The sequence below is a fragment of the Gallinula chloropus genome (assembly GCF_964237585.1).
Source record: "Gallinula chloropus genome assembly, chromosome: 6".
In the NCBI taxonomy this organism is placed as follows: domain Eukaryota; kingdom Metazoa; phylum Chordata; class Aves; order Gruiformes; family Rallidae; genus Gallinula; species Gallinula chloropus.
In genome coordinates this window covers 19,864,842-19,890,742 of record NC_140091.1, presented here as the reverse complement: position 1 = coordinate 19,890,742, position 25,901 = coordinate 19,864,842, and the positions used below count along the sequence as shown (strand labels likewise).

The following is a 25,901-nucleotide window of genomic DNA, read 5'->3' as shown; positions in this document are numbered from 1 at the left end:
CGCCCAGGCAACCAAGGTGTTGAGCCTTAGTTCTAAAATAGGAGGGAGCGGAGGAAAGGGCAGCCTTTAAGACTCGGCACTGCCCTTCGAGGCACATGAGCTGTGCAGAGGAAAAGCAGACTGTGCTGCTGCTTGCTGCCGCTGGGGGGTGAGGTAGGACAAGGTCTGAGCTCGGGAGTATCTACACATAGAAGTGGTACCTATCGCCAGCTCCAGCAACCCTAGAGAAGAGCCAGCGGAGAGCCTGCAGAACATTAACACTGCACCTGTGTGCTGTACCTGCCTTGGTAACCTCCCCACACAGGCAACGACAGAGAAAGTTCTCAAAACTTCTGTAGTACTCAACACTCCAATAGAGCCTTTCCTGCAAAAAGCTGTTTGAAATGACCAGGAACCTACAGATGTTGCAGACCTCTCCCTCTGCAAAGGCATGGAGCACTGTCAAAGGAAATACCACTGCACTCTGTTTCTCTCATCTTGGTGCCCTTTGGGTTGATGTTAGCTTTGCTCCTGCCTTCTTACTTAACATGCAGCATCTCCCCGTACTTCAGAGCAGAACCTCCCTGCGCAGCCATTCCTAGTGTGCTGCTGCTGGTGGCCTATAGAAGCCCAGATGGAGGGCATTTTGTGGCCCTTAACTGCCCACACAGTAGACAGCCATCACACCCCTGCCTAGCAGGAGTTACCCAGCCAGTGGCTCACACTGGCATTTTCACTCCTTTTATTCAGTCCCTCTTTGCTGGCTGGTGACACTCACACACAATGGCACGTACCATCAGTAATGCTTCTGTTAAACACGTATTCTGCACTTAATCAGGTCCTTCAGCTCCCTGGAGTCCCCTTCTCAACACGCAGTGCTCCCATATTTGCTTTAGAAGTAGTGAACCAGCCCCCTTACAAGTTCACCTCTGAACTTCCCCATGATCACACGAGCATCTGAGCTCCAGGGGTAACCTCACATCCAAATTGTTCTGCCACTGCAACCCTCTCAGGAGGGCAGTAGGATGGATGGGGCTCCTGCTTTTGTATCTGTAGATCTTAGTTGTGATCCACTCATGGAAAATCAGCTCTAGGAAGTGGAACAGCTCTGTAATCTTCCACTGGTGAAGATAAGCTGTGTAGTTACCTCTCTGAGGCTGGTTCTGGTTAGTTTTTGTGCTGTTGGAATAGGCCTGTGCCCCAATCTGGGCAGTAAGCTGCAGATGATCCTTACTCTGAACAATTCTCTGGCTGCATTTCTAACTCTGTATAAAATGGTCCCTTGGCACATCAAGGACCAACACTTCTACAGATAATGTCTCAAAGGAACAGCACTCACCTGAGAAATTACTGCCAAGGGACACACATTGCTATGTCAGGGTACACATTAACCTATTTAAACTCTCGTTGGCAGAACTCAGGCATAGCTTTTTCAAGCATGTAACTTTTCTGCACTTACAGAAAAGGCAAATGATAGCAAAGAGAATCCTCTGTTCCAAAGGACACACCTTGCTCCAGAGGGATTTAGTCTTGTACGTATACAGAGCTGGAAGGAACTTGTCAGTTTACCTTCAGGAGGTATTAGAGTCAAAAACCTTGCAGAAGGAGAACTTGTACTTCAGGATTAATGATATATGATGTTTCCAAAATAGTATTTACTCCGGGGGAGTTGGCAAGGGCTGCCTGAGCTGATGTGATTGCTGGCAGTGTCACTGCCTACTCTCCCAAGTCAGAGTCATGCTGAACCCAGGCAGCTCTGCTGGCCTTGCAGAGCTTTAGAACTACACAGACTGCCCAGAGTTGGGGATCCAACAGCAGCAGAAGTCAAAGACGACAAGCACAGAAATCACAGGGAGATGTAGCATGGGTTTTAGATGCCGTTCCCGTGCACCAAGAGGGTGAACCGGCATCGTCTAATTTTGTGACCTTGGTTGCAGGCAGCTCTCCTGTGGCAGCAGTCTGGGAAAGGCCTTCAGGACTGTGCACAGCTTCAAGGCTGCTTCATGCTTTCTGAAAGGACAAAAACCTTCAAAAGAAGATTAAAAAACAAACAGAATTTTGTCCTTACAATTTCTTCCTAACCAGTCAGCTGATAACTGAACCCCAGAGGATGAAGAAAGTACCTATTATCACATACACAACCAGTCTGTGTTGGCACTGAGGAAAAAACCTAACCTCAATATGAAGAGAGGTGCAAAGGACTTGTATGATCCAAAAGGGATGAGGCTGAATGAGACAGGGCAACCAGGATGTTGTGATGAACACAAAGAGGAGGAAAGCCAGGGTAAGGGGAAGGGAGGAGGGCATGCAGGCAGGAGAGATGCTGGGGGGAAGTAGAGGACAAGCAAGTGGCAGAGGCTGCTAGAAGAACAGCATAAATGCCAAGGTGGCACAGAGGCGGTGGAGTAGTAAGTAAGGAGTAACAGCGGTGGACTGGGGGCGAAACACTACTATGAACAGGCACTAAGAATCTACTCATGCACTACTCTTTAATGTTTGCTTTTTCTGGATCCCTTGGACTGGCCAGAGGTAGCAGCTTTGGGACTCGAGCAGACACCATCTTCTGAGACACTTTCTTGGAAAAGGTTTTCTGAAAGACAGACAAAACAACCACCCAAAGCCATTAAAAATGCTACAGAGTTAAAACGTACCCACAGTATCATATTACATCCTTAAACAAATTAGCCTTTCCTCCTACTTTGATGGCAAAGAGACAGGATATACTGAAGGACTAAGGGAAGAATTTTTAACTCCCATGCTTTCTCCTTCTCCGCATCTTCTATCTGTGTGGATCCAGTTGAGAAAGGACACGTGGAAATGCTTTCATCCACAGCAAACATGCAGCCTGAGGAACTCATTGCTGCACTGTATGGGTAAGGTCAGTAGTTCAGTGGTGTTCAGATAACTCCTAGAGACAGCAAGTGTCCTGTGCTATAAACAGAAAAGGTCTGTGGCCTCTGAGAGCAAAGGGACCTGGAATTTTATTACTGTTCAGTCCCAAAATCAGTGATCCAAATAGATCTTTTTGACTGTATCAGAGAACACTCATTTACAAGGAAGATGAAGCCAATTACAGTGATATCTTAGATATAGACCCTGGGTCATATGCCAAAAATCAAACAAAATTTACTGTCTTGCAAAACCAGATGACATGCAGCAGTTCTTTCTGTCTCAATCTAGAGTCATGGTAAAAACCTCCTTTCTTGGCTCTGACAAAGAGTGTAGACAGAACCTTAGGACATGCCCAGGAGGAGAGCATCCTGGGCTAAACACAGGCTGCATCTGGTGCCCCCTCAACAATTGCTTCCCTCTCTGAGCCTAGGAGAGGCTTCAGCACATTGATTCTCCTGACCTTGCCCTTCTTTGTGTGTTGCTTCTGGCATGACTTTCCCCTGTTTCTCCAGCTCACTCTCTAGCTCTTTGATCCTCTGCAGAGCTTCTCCCAGCTTCTCTTCAAGACCTTCAGATCTTTCTTCTGCATTCTGGGCACGGATCTCTGCTTCCCTGAAACACAGAAGCAAAAATAATGCTGAAACCTGAAATCTAAGCAGCTGCTGGCAGGATACCTAAAAAGAACAATTTAGAAAGCTGAAGTGTTCTGTAGGATTGACTGAATCTCTAAAACGTATTTATGGTTTCTGGGAAGGGGGCTTGCTCCAACACGGGTCACAGCATCTTCTATATGTCTCCACCTACTCCAGCATGGGGCCTCTTTGTGGCATGGCTGTAAACCCTGCAAACTGAACTAATTTTAAAACTCAGTGTTTGCTAGCAAAGGGTGAGACGCTGATCTTCATTGTGCGAGGATAAATAGAGAGCACAGTCAATTCTATTAGCAAGGCTAATGAGATGAGCTTGCCCTGGGTAACACAAGCTCACAGACAAAACAAGAAGTGTGAGGGAATGGAATTCAGAGTGCCTGAGCCTGCTTAGGCATGGAAGAAGTCACTGCAGGGAGCCACTTGGGTGCCCCTTTGGTGCACTCCCCCAGCTCGGGCACAGCGCATCTTGGCTGTACTTACACCAAGCTCCTGGAAGCGCTCAGCTGCGTTCCCATAGCACCCTGCCAGCGTTAACAGGACCTGAAGTATTAAGAAGCCTTGCAGAAAACCACCATGAGTACCTCCACAACGTACCTCAGGAGAACACAGAATGGAAAATCTGCACACAGATGAAGGAGAGCCAACACGGGTCATGACTTCAGCCAACAAAAATCACAGTCAGTGGCCCAAGACAATCAGAAGGGGAGGAAACCCAAAATAAAGCAAATCGAGATTGGATGAAGCAGAACCTTATCAGAGGGCAGAACAGGCACTGATGAAACCCTGCCCCGCTCATGCCTCCAGCACAGGACCAGTACTCACAGGAGCTGCACTTGCAGGTGTTCCAGCATTGCCAGGGCTTCAAACTCTTTCTCAGAAAATGGAGTTGACGACTTGGTGGCAGTCATCTCCCTCTGGTTGGGAAGAGCAAAACCTTCTGTAAGTGAATGTGAAACCAACAATGCTGCATTTCATCTGGGGCATGTGTGTGGTTTGGTGCTGGTGTCTCGAGGCACAGTCACAACATGAGCAAGAGCTCAGTATCAGCACAACAAATAAAACTGGAGGCTACTTCAGGCACCAAACTGATCTTGGCTTTAAAAATAGACTGAAATACTTTTCTGACTCAGACATGAATCACAGTGGTTCACGGGTTTGGGTTGCTGGTGCATTGACCGGGTTATAGAGGTTGGATATAGCTGTAGCAAAAAACCCAACCAAATGATATCCAGAGAACAGAAAGAAGCAGCTCCTCACATGGCCCAGCAGACACAAGCCAGTTTTCTTCATCTGAAGAAGATAATCAGAGTTTGTCTCTAAAAGTAACTGTTAAAAGGCTCTTACTCTGAACTTTGGAAAATAACTGTGATTTCCAGGGGTTAATTTCTATAAAATGAAGCAAAGTCCACAAAGGAACACTGCTGTGCCTCCCACTGTCACTCTGTGCCTGCTCCCCGCCTCTACAGCACGAAGGGCAAGGCACACCCAGCAGCACAGCAGGCCTAAGGACTGGGACCATCCACTGATGGTTTGCTAAAGATCCACAACTCCTGTAGCTCTAGGCTCCACTCTGGACAACTCACTGGCCAGGGAATGATTGCAGAAGGCAGGCCCCCATGACTTCCGAAACCCAGCTTCACCAGAGATCACCATCCCAAAAGCAAGCGGAGAAAAGAAGGACCTAGGAGGTCAAAACAACCTGAACTTTTTGCTTCTCTGTTGTTGTGGGATCTCCTTCAATCTCTGATCCCTCTTCAACTCCTCCCATGTGCTCAGCACCAAACCATTTTCACCATCCCTGTCTCTACAGATACTCCTGATTCAGTGAGGCCACAGAAGTCCTGGGCCGCTGCAGTAATGCGTGGGTCAGGAGGCCACGTTGCAGCTGTGGTAACTGTGCTAATAATTAAAGTTTCAGGAAGAGAAAAGCCAGAGAGAACCTTGCACTGCACCAGCAGGTCTGACATAAAAGAGTTAAGTGGGGCCTCTCATAGCGGTGTCTGAGTAGACAGCTAAAACCCAGCTCTAAATCTCTACCAACAGACTAAAACCAGGTGGTGGAAACTCCTACCCCTGTAACTGACACGATGTCTGACTTCAGAGACTTCAGGTGGATGTTGGCATCGTGTCCCACATATCTGATCATATCTGCAGTAGATTCATTGCCATCAGTCAGATAATCCACACCAGCACCTGACTGAGAAAGAACAGGAACAAGGAGCAGGAGACACTACTAGCTCAGTGGCATTTGAGAAGGCCATGGTTCACATCACATAAGAATCACACTAAGCAATAAATAAAAAGGTCCTGCTGGAAAGTATTGTGGTGAGTAGAGTTACCTGGATAATGGCAATTTCCTCCTTTGCTTCAAATGTTTCTTCCTCCATTAGGGGTTTCCTACTCCTGTTGGCATCTTCACCTTCAAACTCTTCCTGAGTTGAAGAAACAGTAGTGTCCTTAAACTTAAGCTTCAATTGCAGTTCCTGTAAGGTACCGTAAGGATCGGGTTAGCAGCACGCTCTCTTTGTCCATCCAAATAACTTAAAGCCAACCAGTGTCTGTCTCTTGTGACTATTTAGACTTGGACTTCATCATGAATACATTTCAAGTCACAAATGAATATGCTAATTACTGAACAGAAGCAGGACCCACTGTAGTGTACCTGCTCTGTATAGGCTGTGGCACAGAAAAGGGGCAGCACATGAGCTGCAGCACTTGCTGTAGACTCACTGTCATGAACATTGTTATTCTGCTTGGGGTCAAGTTCAGAACTGAAGCAAACAAGTTGTTCAAGGCAATAAATCTAAATCCACTTCCTCATCATCTGAACCGAGTGTGTTCCATGTGAAATTAGGCCAATGTCAGGCCACCCATCTGTAACACATCTCATTGTCACAGGCAGTGTCAGATATCTGTCTAGCCACATAAGGAATTAAAGTTGAAGTTCAGCCTGATCTCCTGGGCAAGGCGACCACCAGCATTCCAGCTGAAGTCCTCCCCAACGGGTGAAGCAAAAGCTACGATGCAGCTTAGGGAACTGATCTGGCAACAGGGTAAAATGTCACCAAAGCTCTGGGTTTGCCTTAGACCTGCCTGCACAAGCACCACTGTGGCTTTTAGTCAGTTTGCATTCATAACCCCTCATAGTTCTAGCTGTTGCTTTGAGTGCATGTAGGTCTCCACATGAAAACCTTCCCTCAAAGTCCAGCTGCTTCCTTAAACAGGTTTGAAGCAGACCTTCCTTCAACCTTGTTCAGCCTAGAACAGCAAATGCAGTCTATATATACCTCTGGCCCAAAGAGGTTTCTCAGTTCTTCTATATCCAGAAAGGAGACCGGAGCACCTTTGATCCCTGAAAGGAGAAGACTACACGCTTGAATCCAATTGCTGCACTCAGTCTGGGAAGACAGAACAGAAAATGATTATTCAGGGATTATTGAGCAGAAGAAAATAGCTATCATCGTATTCATGCAGTCAGGTAAATTCACCTTTCTGTCTTTATCTGTTCCAGGCACCTACTCGGACCCTTCCCATCCTCACCCTACAAAGGAAAAGGAACGCACATTCCTCCAAGCATTCAGACATGGCATCTGTCACTGGCTAATCACTCCCACCAACCCATTCCTTCAACAAGCTCCTCCTTGGGCCAGTGCAGAACATGTGTCACAGCCACTGCCCCAGCCCATGTGGGGAGAAATGGGCGTTAATCCCAGGGGTTAATTTTCCACTCACTAAGGCAACACAGAAGTACAAGTACTTTCAGTCCCTGCAGAGAAGCTTCTTACATTCCTTGAAGCATCACCATTTTCTCTGTGCTCAAGGAGGCCTTGGGCTTCAGGAAGGGTCCACCTTTTGCGCTCCTAAAAGGCAGGCAAGGCTTGACCAAACACTGGTGACAGCAGAGGTAGCAATTAAGAGCCATATATGCCAGTGTAGAATAAAGAGGCAGCAGATAGGTCAGTTAACTGCAAAATGTTTTCTCTCACAGGAGAGCCTTTACACAGTAAGGAAAAATATTAAAACTGAACATGACCCAGTCCAGGTTTATCTGCTTTCCAGGACTGGGGAGTTAGTAGGAAACCTGGGCAGCCAGGATAACCCATTGGAGCAGCAGAAATCTTCCTCCTCCTTGAAACCCTCACATGTATGTTTCCCGATCTTTTACAAAGGAAACAGTTTCATCCAGCCCAGACCTAGACAGCTGGAAACAGAAGCATCTTTTACCTTGATCTTATTCAGCTCCTCCAGTTCAAAATCAGCTTCTAAATCCATCTCAGACCGCTTCTTTCGAACGATTGCATTGACAATCTCGCGGCAGCAGCTGCAAAGATGCAGAATGTCATCGTCCCTGCAGGAGTGCCCTTGATTGCTTTACCCCCTTCAGCCAGGATTTCAGCAAGGTACAGGAGCTATCTGTAGACCTCTGCACTAGAGAAGTCTCCAGAAAAGCAATCCTCACCTGCTCTGCTCACACAACCATCTCCCGGACAGCTTATCCATGCCAGTGCTGGATTAACCCACAGAGGACGTGTGAGTCCAGATCCTGAATCGGGTGGAGTTTTTGCTCCAGGTGACCTGGACTGGAGACTCACTGCCTGCGCTGCCCATGCGTCCTCAGAAGTCAGTAGTGTGGGCACAGCCCATGCAGTCACAGGTGCTAGCATGTTTTGTAACAGCGCTAGGGAGAAAGCAGGCACTGCCATTCTCTTAGGGTGTTCCGATGTTATTAGGCTCCCTACAGATTCCAGTAAGGCCCATTCAGGGCCTGGGAAAAGATCCAAGGACAACCAGATTGATGGAATCTGTTGCCATGATCAATTTCTCAAGCACACTACACATTTTTTTCTCTGGAAAACCCCCTGAGATGAAATTGAAAACCTCTGCTGATACCTGACTGTAGCACCAGAGAGTCTGCCCATCTCTGCAACCAGCTCTTCAGCTTCATGCTGCAGCTTATGAGCCCTCAGAAGTCCAAGCTCCTCGTCCATCTCTGCGTCGGTCTCTTGCCGCTGAGGACACTCGGAGGACAAGCGATCTGCTATCATGTGTCTCAGCAAATTCACCAGCCACCTGCTCAGGTTTCCATGCAGTTCAGTCACCTGCACAAAACACCAGAGCAAATCTAAACCCGTAATAGGTGACTGGTCCTGCCCAGCAGCCTGAACTCAGTGCATTTCATGAGTCAATGGTCTAATGAATTAAGTTTCCAAACTTTTGGTTTTACCTTTTTTTTCCCTGAAATATTCATTCCTGTTATGAACACAGCTTTCCCTATCACAGATCTATCCTTCTCCCAGTCCTTGTTTAGCATCACATGCTGCTTATCAGCCACATCGTGCTCGCTCTTGTCCAGAATTCAGCAACAAACCAGAAGTCACACACCACCCTTACAGAACATTTTAAAAATGGTCTACAGTCCTGGGAGGAAGGAGGACTACAGAGAGTTGGCAGCCAAAACAGGTCTCTGTGCAGGAAATGCCAGCATTATTCCAGAGGAAATGCATGCTAAAAGATGAAACAATAAGATCATGTTTATGTGCTGTGTGGACCTTACAGCTGTTCTTAGAGGAGTTTTCCTGCTCCTCTGGCTGCAAGACAAAAGCCACAACTCAAACAGGAAAGGAGGTGTGGAAAGAGAAGCAAGCATTCCTCACAACTGCACCCTGGCCAGATGGCAATTAAACTCTGAGCACTAGATAACAGTGCTTACCCCTAGCAGTTTCGTGTTTGCACTTACTTTTTCATTCAGATGTGTGGTGCTCTTCTCAACCTCGTTATTCATAGACAGAACCCATCGTTGAATCATCTGGAAAAATTCTCTAGGTACCACCCTGAAAAAATACACCCCAAAACCAACAAATGTAGAAATGAAGTGACCTGTATGGCACCTGCAACAGGGTCTAAGACACCTTTTGCATTCCAACTCAAAGGGAACAGCACATTTCAATACACTATATGCTTGAGACATGACACAGGCATTTTTGTTACTGCTATAGTTGTGGGCCGTGTTGTCAGCTGTCTCATATGCATATGTTATGCACATGCCCTGCAAATAACTAATTTCTTGAAGATATTTACCAAAGACAATGGAGAACCGTGAGGAGGAATATGCCCCCACGGTTCTGACTGTAAATGAATCACTTATTTTGGTTTCTCTTCAAATGTCAAGATTTCTGAAGCAGGTGGCAGTTCTGAGCGAGACGGTGACGTTCCAGGAGCGACAGGGAAGCCACCAACTGTTTCCACACTTACTGCCAAATCAAAGCAAACGAAAGGCAGTTGCCAATCATTTTAACACTTCAGCTGATCAACTTTATCCCACTGCCAGTTCCCTGCACCGGGGTCCCCACAAAAGAACATTCCCCTTTTCTTACGAATGTTATTTAAGGTACAAGGCCAGCCCAGACACAACTAACACCTCTGTCCTTACGGGAAATGTGGTTTCTTTTCACTCCCAGCTTCATGCAACTGGCTGGAGCCCATACAGCTCATCGCAGCATCCACTTGGGCCAGCCACGCCGGAATCTCACAATACAACGCCCGCAGCTCAGCTTCGCGCGTGCCAGAACCTTGCTTCGGCTTCTGCACCTTGAATAACCAATCTTCCATACTTCTCACCAAAGCTGTCAAAAACCTGGCTGTGCCTGCAGGGGAAGAAAATGCAAACCTTTAATTAGGATTCTTTCAGCCAACAAAGCTAAAGCTGGGTTCAAAGAGACGTGCCAAGAGGGATGAACAGCCTATGTGGGAACTGGCTACGCTTAGTACCGGCAATGAGCTGTTTAGTAAGCACTACATTCAAAACAAGCTGAAAGAAAATGGGCTTGATTCAAAGCCCTGACTTTCCTTCTTGTCTTGGCAGATTTAACTCCCTCGTTGCATAAAGGCTTACTATAACTCTCTTTAAAACAGCTTTGCAGTTACAACCTGATTCTTCAAAGACACAGGGATTGTACAGGAGGCACAGATGTGTGAAAACCCTGGACAAAGTAGTGAATTACTTGTTAATCATTCATTTATCTGGCACACACTGATTTACTGTTTATTGGGGAATATGGTGGAAATGTAACAGGGTTTGCTCTTGATATCCAATATTTTAAGTTTTCTTTCAATTGTGGTGACATCCTGGCCTCCATGAAGTCTTGTAGCAAACATGATGTGATATGCACATGGAGGCATTAACCATTTTTTATAACACTTCAGTAATCTTGATGTATGATTTGGTTTCCCCACAGTGCAGCAGTGGGGTGGACCAGTGAACTTCTCTGGATCAGGAGATATGCAATGAAGCAGCTTTGGGATGGCCAGATGGGTAAGAAAGGGAGGAGGTTACCCTCAGAGCACATGATTGGTGTACCACAACCAGCTTTTAACGACAAGGAGACCAAGGAAGAGCAGTAGGGATTAAATTGTTTAAGTTTTCCTACCATGTATCATCAGCTTAAGAGAAAAGAAAAAAGAGGTGGCCCAGGAGATCATGGGATGAGGGAGGTCACTTCTGATTGCTTATGTGTGGCTTGGCATTATTAGCCCTTACACATTATTCAGGATCCTTCCTAACTGTGGCTTGCTTTGGGAAGGCTGGCTATGTCATTGCATTTATTCTATGAACATAATCAAGTCCTCAGCAAAAGAGGACCTCCTAACTGGAGCTACTGGGGAGGTTACTCTAGTCCCAAGTGCCAGTTTCAGAGTCAAAGCCATCTTGTTCTCACCAAGAAGGTACATCATGAAGGCTTTAAGAAGAGATCAAGGAAGACTGGATAAAAGTAAAGACCTTAAGCCAAACCTTACAGATTTCATTTAGGTCTTCTCTCATCTCTCCTGTCTAAAACAACCTCATAGCTCATTGCTCTCTCTGCATCTCTAATCCGTGTCATCAAACACCAAACCCTTCATATTTCTGGCACGTGCTGCTTGAGATCAGGTAATCAGACCTTAAAAGACAATAAATGCTTGAGGTAACTGAGAAACACTTTAGGTAATCAAGTACCATTGCCTTACAGGACAAAATTACCATGTTTTCAGTATCCTCTTTTACCTGGTCCTTAGAATATCTTTCATTTTCTTACCGAAGTTGCAATTCAAAGAGAAGGGATACCTTGTCTGTTCTACTGAAAGCCCATAACGTTACAATGCAAAAATAAATCCAAACCATTCAAAATACATTTCCCTGTGTGAATCAAGAGAGAACCTTTCCTGTGGTCCAGCTTCCAAAACCTTTGTTAAAAAAAAACCCCATCAAAAGAATAAGATGGCAGCAGAAGCAGCAGCTCAGAAAACATGAGCAGCCATTCCAGACAGCAGTTTGGTTCAGCTTTAGCCTGTTTCATTTAGAGATGAAACAATAATGATATCAGAAAATGAGTCAAGGTCTTGCAGAGGCAAAGGTTGAGAAGGTTAGTTGTGAATTACCCAACGAATGCTTGTTATCTTACACAGGACATGATAACTTTATATCAGCAAAGAAAACATTTATTTACGTGCTTTATCATCAGGATAATTCAATATCTAGATTAAGGTATCTTTGCATTAGTGATAAGGTAATAAAAAAGTATTACCCTCTGAGACAGTGTTATCTGGTTAATGATCTGCAAAGTGATGTTTTACTTTACATTTTAAACATCCATTCTTTCCTTCCATGTTTATTTTCATTCCCATGAGTTATCCACATAATCACAAACCTCCCACACTCCCTCTGAACGCAACACGTGACTTCCACGTGTCATTTCTGCGTTGCACGTTCTTTGTGCAGCATCACATTTACAATTTCAGATTTTTTTTTTTCATGAGCCCAGTCAAATTTCATGGAATGCTCTTTGTCCCCAGAACTTATCTGAGGGGTCAGACTTTAGCTTTAGAAAAAGCCAGTACAGATTAGGTCAACTGGTCCTTTGTTACCTGCTTCTTTTACCTGGCACCCCCAAGGAAAGTCTGAATTGCCAAATTAGTCAGTCCTTACCGTTATTCCCACTTATCCTCATATTGTATTGCTGGTAGAGTTCACATGCCCTTTGGTTTATTTCTTCCAGGGCAGCGTGCTGCGGAGGCAACGCTCCAGCAAAGTCCCGGTGTCGATTCAGCACGGTCAGTGCCAGCTCGGTCCAGTGCTCCTGCAGGCTGGCAGCGCTCCTCAGGCTTTCCATCTTTCTCAGGTGTACCTCCCCTGCGTACTGCTGCAGGTTCTCTTTTAGCATCTGAAAGACAAGTAGCAAGCTTGCTGTACTCCCAGAAGTCGGACCACCCCTTGGCTGCAACAGGAAGGTGACGGAAACCAGGTAAGAGAAGTGTGAGGGGTCCATGAGCATAAAGATATCACAGTGAGTAGATAGCACAATAGATTGGAAACGTATTAGTGACAGTTCTGAGTGCTTCTAGAGATTAACAGATTCACAGGACTGTAGGGGTTGAAAGGGACCTCCAGAGCTCCTTGAGTCCAACCCCTCTGCCAAAGCAGGGTCCCTAGGACAGGTGGCACAGGGAGGTGTCCAGATGGGGCTTGGATATCTACAGAGAAGGAGACTCCACACCCCCCTGGGCAGCCTGTAAAAGATCATGTATCAGTCACCAGAGCTGCCGGTCAGACAGCGCTCTGATGCACAACTAAGCTTAACACACTGGCTGAACTGTGGTATTGGTCAGTTATAAGGTCAAGCTGCAGCTCTAAAGCTTTGAGCTGATGCCTTTTTGTTCCCATTGTGATGGGCAGAGATGCTCACTGGGGCTCACTTGACACATGGTGATTTGCTGAGCAGATACCACTCAATACCACATCCAACCCCCAAAATCTTACGTTTATCAAGTTCTTGATATCTTCTAGGATTTCATCGAGTAGCTTCTCGTTCGACGGAGAGGAGCTAAAGCAGAGGGAACAACGGATGAGAGACGAGAGGAAAAAACTCCTTCGATAGTCAGTGTAAAACCAGGAGTCAGGGTATACTCTGGGTGCAGTGATACAAACTGTGACTCGAGAAAGTAAAAACCACCAGTCCCCACTCAAATGGAGATTTTTGTTCTCTCACTCAATGTGACACAAACTCTGGGCTTATCTTTAAGAAAATACGTTACTTCCAGCAAAGATTAAAATCAAATTCAAGCACACACTGAAAATTCAGACATCACTAACTCTGTGATTGAAATCCAGAAAGGGATGCCTTTTGTTAATGCACCTGTGGTACCTATTTCTGCATTTTGGACTCACATTTATGTTCTAACACCTCTCAATGAGCTAACAAAACACCTGCAAAGTATAATTACTTCAATATAAAGAAAAAAACCTTGGAATTTGAAGCCTCGTGACTTTCAGAGTCTCATTTTGTGCCTGCACATGAGAGAACTGAACGCTCTCTTGAAGCGTCCATGCACGTACATTCAGGTTAAAACAAGCCAAAGCAAATAGAAGAAATTCTGTTACAGCAGAGACAGTTGCAAATGGGACGCTGTGGTTCACAGCAGGAAAGTACAATCCTTGCTCCACTGGATTCAGCCACAAGCCCCCCAGGCACCTCTTTGGATTACTGATAGGGATGGGATTACCCCCGCTCACGTGTGCTGAGCAGAAGAAGAGAGCAGTGGAGGACCTGCAAACCGCACCAGATCTCATGGCGCCTGAGAGTCAGCTCCCGCTTCGCACAGGGCCAGCGAGCCCTACTGCCGCGAGGCAAAATTTGAGGGGTCTGACCGCTACCCTGCCATCCCTCTGGCCACTCACGAGTCACTGCAGCGTGAGTACTGAAGCTGCTTCTTGAGGCTGCTGCAGACAATTTGCAGTTTTCCCTGGCTGGACTCCTCGGAACGCTCTATTTCTGCTCCAACGTGGCCCAACCTCTCCCTGAACTGCTCGATCTCTTCCTGCAGATCAGCCAAGTCTTCTGTGTCCTGCAGGGGTTGGACAAGAGGGTGAAAAAAGGAACTGTTGTGGTTATTTTGGTCCGAGTCGCAGGAATTCTCCCTTTGCCCTAGCTATTTTGCCATAGATACGTATCAGAGGTCTGGGAAATGTCTGTAATTCCACAGCATAGCCCACACAAAACCTCTGAGACAGGACTAAAGCAGCTCGCCCTCCTTCAGCACGCCAGAACTGAGTGCTTGATTCCTTGTTTGCTACTGCAAACGGAGATACCATGCAGCCCCATAGCTATGAGGCCAAAATCCACCTGGATTTATTTTGGTTTTAGGGAGAGGGAAGAAAGCCACGAAGAAATAGCAGAAGCATAGGAAAAAGAAAAGTTTGAGGTAGAGAAAGGGGGACCTGGAGTAAAGAGAGAAAAGCAGAGAGTAAACTCATTCGAGTTTTAATGCTCCTTAGAAAGTAGGACACTTGACAGTGCAAATAATGGCCAGAGCACCAACGCTTTACTGAGAACCATAGGGGCACGTAAACCACGTGCACACACGCCTTGAAGAGGCACCCGTCCCAGGCAGGCCCCTACCTTCGAAGCCAGGAGGACTACGAAATGCTTGAGAACGTTGGTCAGTGCCTTTCCACTCACATGGAGCCTGCGAACCAACGTGAGCTGTTGCCTGTCTATTATCTGAAAGAGACATCATCATCTCCGAGAGGAGAGGCAGCTGATGGCAACGCGGGAGCGCTACCACAAATTAAATGGAGGCAAGTGGTTGGGTCCACTGTCCTTACAATACAATCTCTGATCTCCTAGACAGTCCCAGAAGTTCTGCTAACAGATTTTGAACTCCAGTGGGCTAAAGTGGGAGGCCACAAACAAGGAGGGCACAGAAACAAGGAAGCACAGAATTAACTGAGAAGGATATTTTGCGAGGCAGTATAAGGAATCTGGCTATGGTATTCTAAATTACAAGGAATAGGAAACTTTTTAGTCAAACCCATCTCTGAAGGGGAATGCTGGTTTCACAGAAGTTACTCCTGTGTGGAACCTGGAGGTCTGCAATCAAACTGCCATGCTAATGCTGGTTTCCATTTAACACACATGCACAACAAATACAGCAGATGCCAGGAAACGATGTCAGGACAGGTATGACGTGCTACTGCCGATTCTTGTTGAACAAAACCATCCTCTGGGATGAAACGTGCCCCTGGGACAAGACTGCTAGCTACGGTGGCTTGTACCCTGCGCTGTACGGCACATCTCCTGCACCTACCTTCAGAGCCAGGTCGTATGCAGCTGAGCTCCAGAGGTCTCTCTCCTGGGCTAGCAGCAGAATTTGCTCTTCCAGACGTGCTCTCTGTAACTCATATAATTCCCTATACTCTTCAAACAAGCTAGAAAAAAAGGAAAGACTATGAAATATATGCATTTCTGTTTCCCCTCCCAATTCCTAAAGCTTTTCTTCAACATCTCCTCTTCCTCCTTCCCTCCTTCCTCAGTCTCCTGCCACGCAGCCTGTAAATCCACAGGTCCTTCTCCCTGAGCCCCTACACCACCGTTCTCTTCTTTCCCTTGTGAGTTTCCGATCAGTGTGAGTACAAATCGCCGTAAGTGAATCCATCTGCCGCAACACCCACCACAACTGTGATACAGCCACCTACATCTGCAGTTTCTGAAGTATTTGAGGATGTCCACAGACTCTCAGTTCAGAGCTGCAGGCCCTGCTAGACTATGAAGAGCTCACCAGCTGTGAATGTGGGGTGAAGAAAAGGGAATGCCAGCACCTGAGCAAGAAACACAACTTCCACATCTTAAAACCAGAAAATTTTTTGAGCTCATCCCTTTGGAGGAGTTTAGGGTTTATAGCAAAATAACGGCATTTGTCATCAACAGCCAACTTTGCTTCCCCAGAAGGGAGTCAGTCCTGACCTCTCCTTCCCAACAACCCCAGGACAGGGACACCAGCACGCTGCAGGAACCTCCCAAACTCCATTTTCAAAGCAACTTACTTCACATTCGCCTTAGCCTCCTGCACAGCTGCAGCTAGCTCCTCCTCAGCTTTTTCTGCTGCTTTGGTCACCTTGCGATCATGTTCTTGTACTTCATGCAGCTCACTGAAACAGCAGGGAATATAATTAATATTAAGGTAATTGTGTTAACGTATTATTAATATAACTTAGCCCAAGCCAAAAGTCTCTACACTAGCAAGCTCAGGCTGGTGGGCCCTACACTATCATGCAGAGTGCTCGTCCTCCAGCTTCCTCCAATTATCTCACTGTAGAGGTGAAAGGCATCTTGAAGGCTCCTCATCCAGTGTACCCACGTTGTCCCAAAAATCCTCCTGTGATTCCCTTGCCAGCGAACCCTCAGTGTGCTAAGGAACAGAGATAGCTCTGCCCTTGTTCTGTGGTCCCATACTGAACAGGTGGCAGTAAAAGGGTGCAGCGAGAGCATGAGGAGGCTCACGTGTAGTGCCCAGACCTCTGCTTCTGATCCCACCACCATCTTCCTGCTCCTATGGGAGCAAAGATAGAAACCCAACAAGTTGCCCTAGGGTAAGCCTAGGGCATAGAGGTAATTTCTCAGGACCAGGCAAGGTTCGCACCTGGCCAGGTGTCCAACAGACTCTTTAAAATAGAGCAGTTCTTCTGTAATATGTCTGTTGACCAACTGCTGTGCCATTGTTTTTTTGTAGAGGGTCTTCATCTGTTCAGGAACCCGCTCCAGGAGGCTCACATACCTCTGCCTGCAGTAAAAAAGAGAGTAAAAAAAGGTATTTCCCTGAGAGTGCAGGTGTCCCTTACCCCATCCGAAGCCCCTTTCCTTTCATGGCACAGCAAGAAGGCCTTTGAGTGTTTGGGCCAGGGATTCTAAACACGCTGGAACAATGTGATTGCTTCAAATAGCAGTAACCTGAGCGTGGGAACCCCACTGTGAAAGAAGTCCCAGCTACTCCTGGTGAAAGGAAAAGGACTTTTTGCAAGGGCATGTAGTGACAGGCTGAGGGATAATGGTTTTAAGCTGAAGGAAGGTAGACTTAGATTAAAAATTGGGAAGAAATTCTTTGCTGTACAGGTGCTGAGGAGCTGGCACAGTGTACCTAGAGAGGCTAGGGCTGCTCCTGGATCCCTGGAAGTGTTCACAATGGAATGGGGCTTGGGGCACCCTGGGCTGGGGCGGGGGGTGTCCCTACCCATGGAGGGGGGGGCTGGAAACCAGATGACCGTTGAGGTCCCTTCCCACCCAAACCATTCTGTGACTCTATTCTGTGTGAGCACTGCTGCTGAACGCCACGCTAATGAGGTGCCCACACTCCAAAGTGTAGTGACACTGCTGCCAACTTCAGCCTCCAGGCTCCCTAGCAGTGGCCCATGGCTAACTAGGCAGGGAAATCCTGTCTCAGTCCCAGCATCAGACCCCCCCAGCAATCACACAGCAACGGACTGGCCATGAGGGACCATCTGCAGGAGCTAAGGCTGCTTCTGATGAAGGATGCAGCCAGAAATCAGGAGAGGGGTTAAGTGTTGGCTAGCGACGACCTGAGCTTGGAAAGCAGCTGTCCTCTCTCCACGCACTCCACGCTGACCTGCCGAATCACCTCATGGAAAACAATGTTGTAGATGTTCTGCTCTGCCTTCATCAGCTCCAGCAAGTTGTGCAGCTGGCAAAACAGGCAAGGAGAAAACAAAAAATCCTGGTCTCACAGAGTGCTGGTCAGCTGTCTCCGTTAACAACAGAGGTTAGCACAGATCCCTCATTTCTTCTGAAGGTGGTTTCCTTTTGAGGCCACAACATTACTAGTGGTATAAAGGAGAAAGGAAAGAGCCACCCTGCATGTACTCACAGGTTTGTTTTCGCATTATCTATCGAACTATTCCTCAAATTATCCTGACTTCCCAACCCTCAACATCCATGGGAGCTCCTCCTGAGTCAATGCTCTAAGCTTTTCAGAAGTTCTTCCCCATCACCTCGCAAAAATAACAGCACATAAGGCCAAGCAAAGCACAGATACTCTTTGACACCTGATTTGTAGGTGTATGAAGATTTCCAAAGACCCTTCTCGTAACACAGCAGCCAATTAAGAGATGAGGCAGCTACTGCCTTCATTCCTCTGTAGTAACAACGCCAAAGGATTCCTTTCTGGTACGTCTGCCAGAAATGTAACTCCCTACACCAGCAAACTACCTATTTGTTCTATGTGTATCAGATGAAGATGAGGAGAAGCTCAGGAGAGGAAACCTCTGGTTATTACAGGGCCTACAGACAGCTGGCTTGGGCAGAAGCCATCTGCTGAAAGGAAGTTCAAACACCACTGAGGAAAACAGGACGTTATTTTTCTGGGTACGAGAAAGTTATTTGGGTACGAGTGAGTTATCCACCTGTGAGGGTCCCGTTACTCTGATCAGCTTGTCTACTCCAGCTTTTTCCAGCATGCTGTCCATCACCTCCATCAGATGGATGGCCTCTAGCCTCCCAGAAGGTCTCCTGAAGGACCAGAGACACATCATCACTCTGTAGAGCACGTTAGGGTGTTTTCCCAGGAAATGCAATTGAAACAGTTGTTTTTTTCCAGCAACAACTTCACACAGGGTGACACTCACATGGATGGGAACAGACGTAGCTTCTTCTCACGGTCCTCGAGCAGCGTCGTGTATTTACTGAAAGCAACACAAACGTTAGAACCTGATTACAAAGCAACCCTTCCAGTGCTAGCTACAGGATCCCCCTCCCTCCTTCCATCTCTTGGCCCGATGTACAAGCTGAAGAAGGTCACAGAGGCAGAGAAGGATCTACAGAGTTGTTCTTCACTGGGAGCATCCAGTGCCTAATGTGAGAACTGGGCCTCCCCCAGCTGTTCCCCCATCTGGAACTCCTTGTTGCTGCTATTGACGGATGTCTTGTAGGAACCTTCTCCCTTTACAACCTCTTGTGGTACTCTGCTAAGAAGTGACCAATGGGTTTAAAAGTTGCTGGTGGGGCCAGAAGAGTACCACATATCCATGTCACCCAGAAGAGTACCATGTATCCACCCACCCGGAGACTTGATCACAGGAGACCATCAAAATAAGACAACAGCGTTCTGTTACGTTATGTTGGCAAACAACCTCCTAACCTCAGTGTTTTAATCCTCAAATGATGAGAAAGAATCTTCTTCAAGTTCAGTAAGTTGTCTAGAGAGACCAAGGGGAGTCTCTGTAGCCTTTTTTAGGGCAAGGCTTCATAAACTCAGTTTAAAACTTACAGCCAAAAAAAATTTGAACTATAGCCCAGCTGTTAGGACGGGTTTGCACAACCCTTCTACCCTCTCCCCTTCCCACCAGCAAGGGGTGTGTCTGGGCAGCGTCCGTAGCCTCCCCACTTTATCCCCATGCCCTGATGAGTTGAGGAGAAACCTTTGTAAGCCAGAAACCACTCACTCGTCGAAGTACTTCAAGGGCAAAACTCCCCTGTTTTTCACAATGTGAAACTCCTTGGGAATCAGAGTGTCTGCTGGCGCTGCTCGCTGGGGATGGAAACGAGAGAGGGCACAAAACGTCAGCATAAGAGATGTGAACACCGTCCTGGTTCCTTCCCAGAGAGGATGTGGGTTGGGGAAGGAAGCTCAGGTAGCAGTGGCTTTTCACGCCGCTTTCCCTTTTCCAACTCCACATGCCCTCAGCCCACGGAAGCGACTGACATCCAACGGCAGATTGGGTAACTGACACCCAACCGCGGTGGGGACGGCCGGGATCAGCCAGCTGTGAGGAGAGCTGATGAATTTATGGTAAGGGCACAAGTACAGGGATGCTCCCTCCTGCCAGCCAGCGATACCCAGAGCAACACCTGAATGGCAGCACTCACAGGAGCACGTGGGACTGTATCACGGCTCCTTCTCCGGTCCTGACAACTCCCATTGGAAGATTTTCTGCCAGGTGTTGCTTTCTTAGCTTCTTGGCCAGTTGCAACATCACACAGGTAAGAGACATCCCTGAAACAGAGGGAAGAGCTCTCTCACTGCCCTGCCCTGCCCTGAAGCAGCCGGCAGTTCCCTTACCTAAGCCTAAGCCAGGAGCCGGTTTGCTTGCTCTGCCCCAGGCCGGGTTTAGCACTAGGGCTCCCTCCCCGGGGTGAAATCATGCCTTTTTGGCAGATTAACCTCACTTTGCCTAGCCCTTTTTCACATCTGCTGCCCACACCCTGCCGCATACCTAGTCTAACCTCTGACAAAGAGCCACACATTTCCAGCTTCCTAGCGCCCGTAAGTGTCGCTTATTTGCAGAGAGGCGTAAAAGCTTTTCCCTGCTAAGCCTATTTAAGCCAGGAGAGCTTCTTTTCTTAATCGTGGATCACAGAGCATCCCTGTGAGCCTGGCATCCTTCAGAAGGATGGTTCCAAGAACATTTAACATCTCTTATTTATTACTCCCAAAATACCTTTCCCTCAAATCTGTCCAGCCCGAACTTGGACAGGACATCCGGTCCGTTCATCCAGCCCCTACTGTAGGAAAAATCCACAATCTGGCACTGTGTTCCCAGCTCTGACTTCTTTCCATCACTCTGGGCCCTTTATCCCTTCCTTGCTTACCTTCCAGCGCCCGTCAGGCTGACAGGGTGGTCTGTCAGGTGTCTGAACTTGCTCCGACGATTAGGATAATGCCAAAGCCGATCCGGGGTTTGGAGGCAGCCCTGCAGGCAAGGCACACACGTGTCTGTCACTTCTTAGGGAAAAATGTGCCAAGGAGTGGGAGAGGTCAGGGTTGCTGTCTAAACGAGCTCTGCATCGTTATTTCTGTCTTGGGGCTAAAGAAACCGGTGTTGACAAACGGCCTGGGCAGGGGCTTTAGGGTGTGGGGAGGTTTGGCAGGGGCTGGAAGGCAGCAATTTAGATCTGCAATGAGTGGCGCCATCAGAAAAGTGATGCAATATAGGATAAGTTTATCTTAGGAGATTGGCAAGCTTTCTGTTTACCCAGGGAAGGAACACACGGCCCCAGGGAAGAGGCGATTCTGGACAGAGAAAGGCAGCACGCTCACCTTGAAGCCCAGTGGGCCTTTGGTGGTTTGTCGGGACCGCAAGTACCCAGGGCTGCTGAGAGAACTGCTGGCACAGGTCAGGCTTCGGAAAATCTCTTCTGGAACAAAACTACGCTCCAGGGAGGAAGAAACAGGCCGGATGCGGTTGAGCATCCTCGAGGTAGCCCTCAGCTTGGGGATCTCTGGAAAAAAACGCATCAGAACCATTTCAACAGCATTCATTCTGCTGGTGAAAGAGAAAGCAAAACCAATGGTGAAACACAGCCCTGAGAAGAACAAGATGTCTTACCCCAAACCAGGATCAACTCTAATCCCTCACCCCAAAGCTGGATCAACAACCTAAAACTGAGGCAGCTAATCCTACTTTTAGCAGTTGTTGGATCTTCAGTGACGCCTGGAACAAGTCACCTTCTAAGGGTGGGAGATCAAGCACTGGCTACATGACAGCGCCCAGCTATGGGGCACACAAACAACGCAGGGTGCTGCCAACACCTACAGCTTGCAGGGTTCTGTAAAGCCATTTCCCTTCCTGGGGGTTGCTGAGAGTCAGCTTTCTGCAAAGCTACTTGCATCCTGACGTATCAGCTGTTGTCTAAACAAAACATAGAATCACAGAATGGTTTGGGTTGGAAGGGACCCCAAAGATCAGAGAGTTCCATCCCCCTGCCACAGGCAGGGTCACCAACTTCCAGACCTGGATCTAGACAAGGTTGCCCAGGGCCCCATCCAACCTGGCCTTGAACACCTCCAGGGACAGGGCACCCACCACCTGTCCAGGCAGCCTGTTCCAGCACCTCACCACTCTTTCTGTAAAAAACTTCCCCCTAGTATCTTATCTATGCCTTCCCTCGTTTAGCTTTAAGGTAAGGTTTAATGCAGAGCAGTGCCCTGCTGCTCAAGGGAAAGACAGATGTCAGATGAACAACCCCGCAGGCCCCAGCCCTACCTGAGGGGTCCCAGCCAATGGAGCCAGTACACCAGGCCCCGCTCCCTTTCCTTTCCTCCGCTTTCCATCCAGGGACTGGTGCTCTCGTCGTGGGCATGGCGAACGCTTATTGTGATGCTTAAGCCAAGGGAAGTTGTGGCAACGAAGGATCTAGGAATACAGTTAAGCCTGCAGTCGTACTTCAAGAGTTTGAGCAACTTCTGTTAGTTATTGTGAAAGCCCCCTCACACCTGACCCCGGGTCCCTCGGTTAGGCAGAGGCCCCCCAGTACTTTGCTGCATCCTCTCCACGGGGCTTGTTTTGACTTCTACAAACAGCATAAAGTACATGTCCTCCTTTTAGACATTCAAGTGGGCCAGAGATTTAACAATTGGCCTCCAGTTACCAATCTTACCCTTTTCAGCGATACCTTACTAACCACTACAACAACAGAATCCTCTTTCCATTAGTTTTGCGGTGTCCATGAACTCTCACATGAAGCTGTTCCCACCCCCACAAGCCTTGCCAGCCTATACTAGTCCTTGTAACACACAGGCACTTCAAACTCTCTGGCCTCCTGGCCAGCTGCATCCTCATGCATGGTGGTTTCTAACCAGCTGAGCTACACTTCTTCGTCTTCGGATGCCCGTGTGGGTATAACCTTGCCAGGTAGTTTCTGGGTTTGCTCACATCAATGGTTTCTTGGAAAGAAGGTATTGAAAATGGCTAACAGCTTCTTACCAAGGCCATTCTCCTCCCTCCCCCATCATCCCTCAACAGCTCTGGCAGCACACACTATTCCCAGCAGGAAGGACAGGAAGATCGATGGCAGCCTTCTGTAGCAGCTGCAGTTTAAGGACACAGACAAGATTTGACTTGAGAGCGTGTGGCTGGAAGAGAGCACGTTCAGTCCTTGGCCCACAAACCTTTCTCAGGGCCAGAGTAACTTGCAGGCAGAAACCACCACGATCCACCTCTGGCAGCTGCTCCGGTTTAATGTACGTGAATCAGGGAGGGTTGTTGAGGAACCATCGGCTCCTTCCCCGTTCCTCTCCTGCACTTCCAAGGACGCCCTTCCTGAGGTGTGGCTGTCGGCCCCAAACCTCTCCTGGGCTGGGCTCAGCTCTGGCCTTTTCCGCTGCTTTCCAGGACCCGAAGGAAGGTTTGTGTAGGAGTTTCTTCCCACACTCCCAGCTGAGGAGCACTCCTCCACCCTGCCAGCATCAGTGGTCTGGCCCTGCACCTCCCGTCTATCTCCATCCCTCTCCCTCTCCTCCCCACCCGGAAGGGGGCAAACTCACAGCCCCATGGGAAGGGCTGGGGTTTGCTGTGCCAGAGCTGCTAGCCCCCCAGGCAGGGGAGCTCCCCTCTCCCAGAGGCCCTCCATGCCCACCAGCCCTTACCCGCCATGCTGCTCCTCCCTGGCTCCATCACCAGGGAAACAAAGGACTCCACCCCATGTTCCAGAAGACTCCACCACCCCTCCCCCCAGCCCCGCATCATCCCCCCAGGAGAGCAGCCCCACATCTCTTATGCCCTGCCCTGCTCTCCCCCTTCCCTCCACACACCCCCACCACAAATCAGGATCCTCCAAAAGAAACAGGCCAAGGCAGGTTTTTTCCTCCCCAATAGCAAAATATATTTCAACTGCTGTAATACAGTAGATATAAACAGCTCTTCCACGTGACAGAGCATGGTGCAGGCTGTGTACATCGAGCCGCTGGTGCCAGGGCCTGTGCACGTGTGGTGACTGCCGGACCACCCTGTGCCCCGTCCCTGTGGGCGAAGGGGCAGCGATGGCTGCTCAGGGAGAAGAGATGAGGCTGAAGCTGGCTCGGAGGTACCACAGGGAGCTGGTTCTTCACCCTGATACTGCACAGCAGGTGGGCTTGCTCACAGCTTGTGCTGGGTGCTGGTCCTTCCAGCTCATCTGTATTTGGAGGGAGGGAGCTCTGGAAGTTTCGTTTTCCTTTAGCAGGCAGATGAGTTGCTTCACCAATGCCATCTCCTATTAAAATAACACCTACACCAGGGTTTCCCCCACCTCAACACAGCACACAGCAGCCATACCCAGAGGGCTATGGCAGGACAAGCATACAGCAGGCAGCTCAAGTGCAGGGCAGCTCCTCCTCTGAAGGCAGGAAGTTGTTTAATACCCAACAGAAAGGATGTTCTAAGGCATGCAGTATCCACGGAGGTTCAGCCTTACTGAGAACAAACTCATCTGCATGAAAACCAGGAAGCAATTTGCCATATTAATACTGATTTTTGTGATGTTACCAAGCAAGGAGCTGCAGCTGTGCTGACCACCATGCTGACCTGAAGGCTTCCCACCTCAGGAGGGAGGTGGTGACCACGGAAGCAAGCTGCATGGCCCTTCTGCTGGGGAGAGCCACCAAGAACCAAATACGCAATTAACGAGTGCTTGCAGAGGGCAGGTCGTGAGCCTGTTATTAACCACAACACGTGCCAGCTCTGGCACACAAACATGGTATAACTGACTCCAATTAAACCAGCAGTGTGCAAAAGGCTCTCTCTCTATTTCCCCTCCAGTACTCTTGAGAAAAAAAAAAAATTGAAAGTAAGCCCACATCCAAAAGCAATTTGGAAACCCATGAAATGGAAAGTAATCCCAATTGTTAGCACCCTGACAGCACGGTTGCCAGATGCCTTGATCTACAAGGCTTGAAAAGTTCAACCTGTCAAAAACCAAGACTAGTTCCAACAGCTGAGCATCCCTTTCTGGTTGCCTTTTGCTTGTCAGATGCTCAAGCCCTCCAGTTTCAACCGCCGAGGATGCTGACACAACAAATGCTGATACTCTTTATTAGGACTATGACAGTGCCAACTGCAAGAGAAACATCAGAACTTGGCCCAAAGTGCCATGATTTTTTCTCCTTTTGAGAATGCTGGGACAGCAGCAAGACCTGACAAAGGCATCAAGAGGACAGAGTCCCTCATTGCCACACTCTCTCCGAGTGCAGTCACAGCTCTATAGAAGGGGCTTGAGCACCACAACTAGAAGTTCTGGACTGACTTTCATCCTGTACTAAGAAGGTGACAAAGCTCTTTGGCCAAAGGATGGGGGTTCTGTTGGTTTTTTTTTTTTTCAGAAAAGGAATCTTAGTTGCTCCAGCAATTCTATCCCTTCCTCCCACAAAAGGCAGAGCAAAAGATTATCCTCCATGTGTTTGATTAATCCTGGAAGTAACCCATTTCCCTCTCAGGACTGCATACACTAATACTGCCAAGCTTCAGTTATGTACATGAACTCCTTCCTTTGAAGTTAACCCAACTGTTTGAAGAAACAAGTTCTAGCAGGAGACATTTTTAGGAGAGCCACATCCACAAACGCTGTTATTTGGCAAATCTGACCTCACACAATGTCCTTTCTTAGGCCAGGATTCCTTCCCATGGAAAACTGAACACCAGGGTTGAAATACCACTGAGCTCTCACAAAATCACTCCACTCAAGTTAGTAAAAATAAGCTTGAAAGACAGCGGAGACAAGTCTACTGGCAGCCCCAACACTGCTGGTGCCAATACCTAGACTGTAGATCAGTAAGCAAAAGCTGTGACCAAAAAGTGCCGATAAA

At 48.0% G+C, this 25,901-nt stretch overlaps 1 protein-coding gene across 1 annotated transcript; it reads right to left on the bottom strand.

The window, feature by feature from the left end:
* Positions 1-1,969: 1,969 nt before the first annotated feature.
* Positions 1,970-22,423, bottom strand: AXDND1 (axonemal dynein light chain domain containing 1; the record flags this gene model as incomplete). Its single annotated transcript, XM_084266271.1, has 24 exons — positions 1,970-1,989; positions 3,332-3,483; positions 4,344-4,435; positions 5,593-5,718; positions 5,861-6,004; positions 6,809-6,919; positions 7,746-7,842; positions 8,412-8,620; positions 11,190-11,257; positions 12,484-12,718; positions 13,315-13,378; positions 14,233-14,399; positions 14,954-15,055; positions 15,642-15,762; positions 16,378-16,482; positions 16,974-17,114; positions 17,908-18,029; positions 18,748-18,853; positions 18,970-19,026; positions 19,786-19,871; positions 20,782-20,845; positions 20,933-21,033; positions 21,381-21,562; positions 22,327-22,423. The coding sequence occupies 24 exons, from the start codon at positions 22,421-22,423 to the stop codon at positions 1,970-1,972; spliced, it is 2,769 nt and encodes a 922-aa protein (XP_084122397.1).
* Between the last annotated feature and the right edge of the window lie 3,478 nt (positions 22,424-25,901).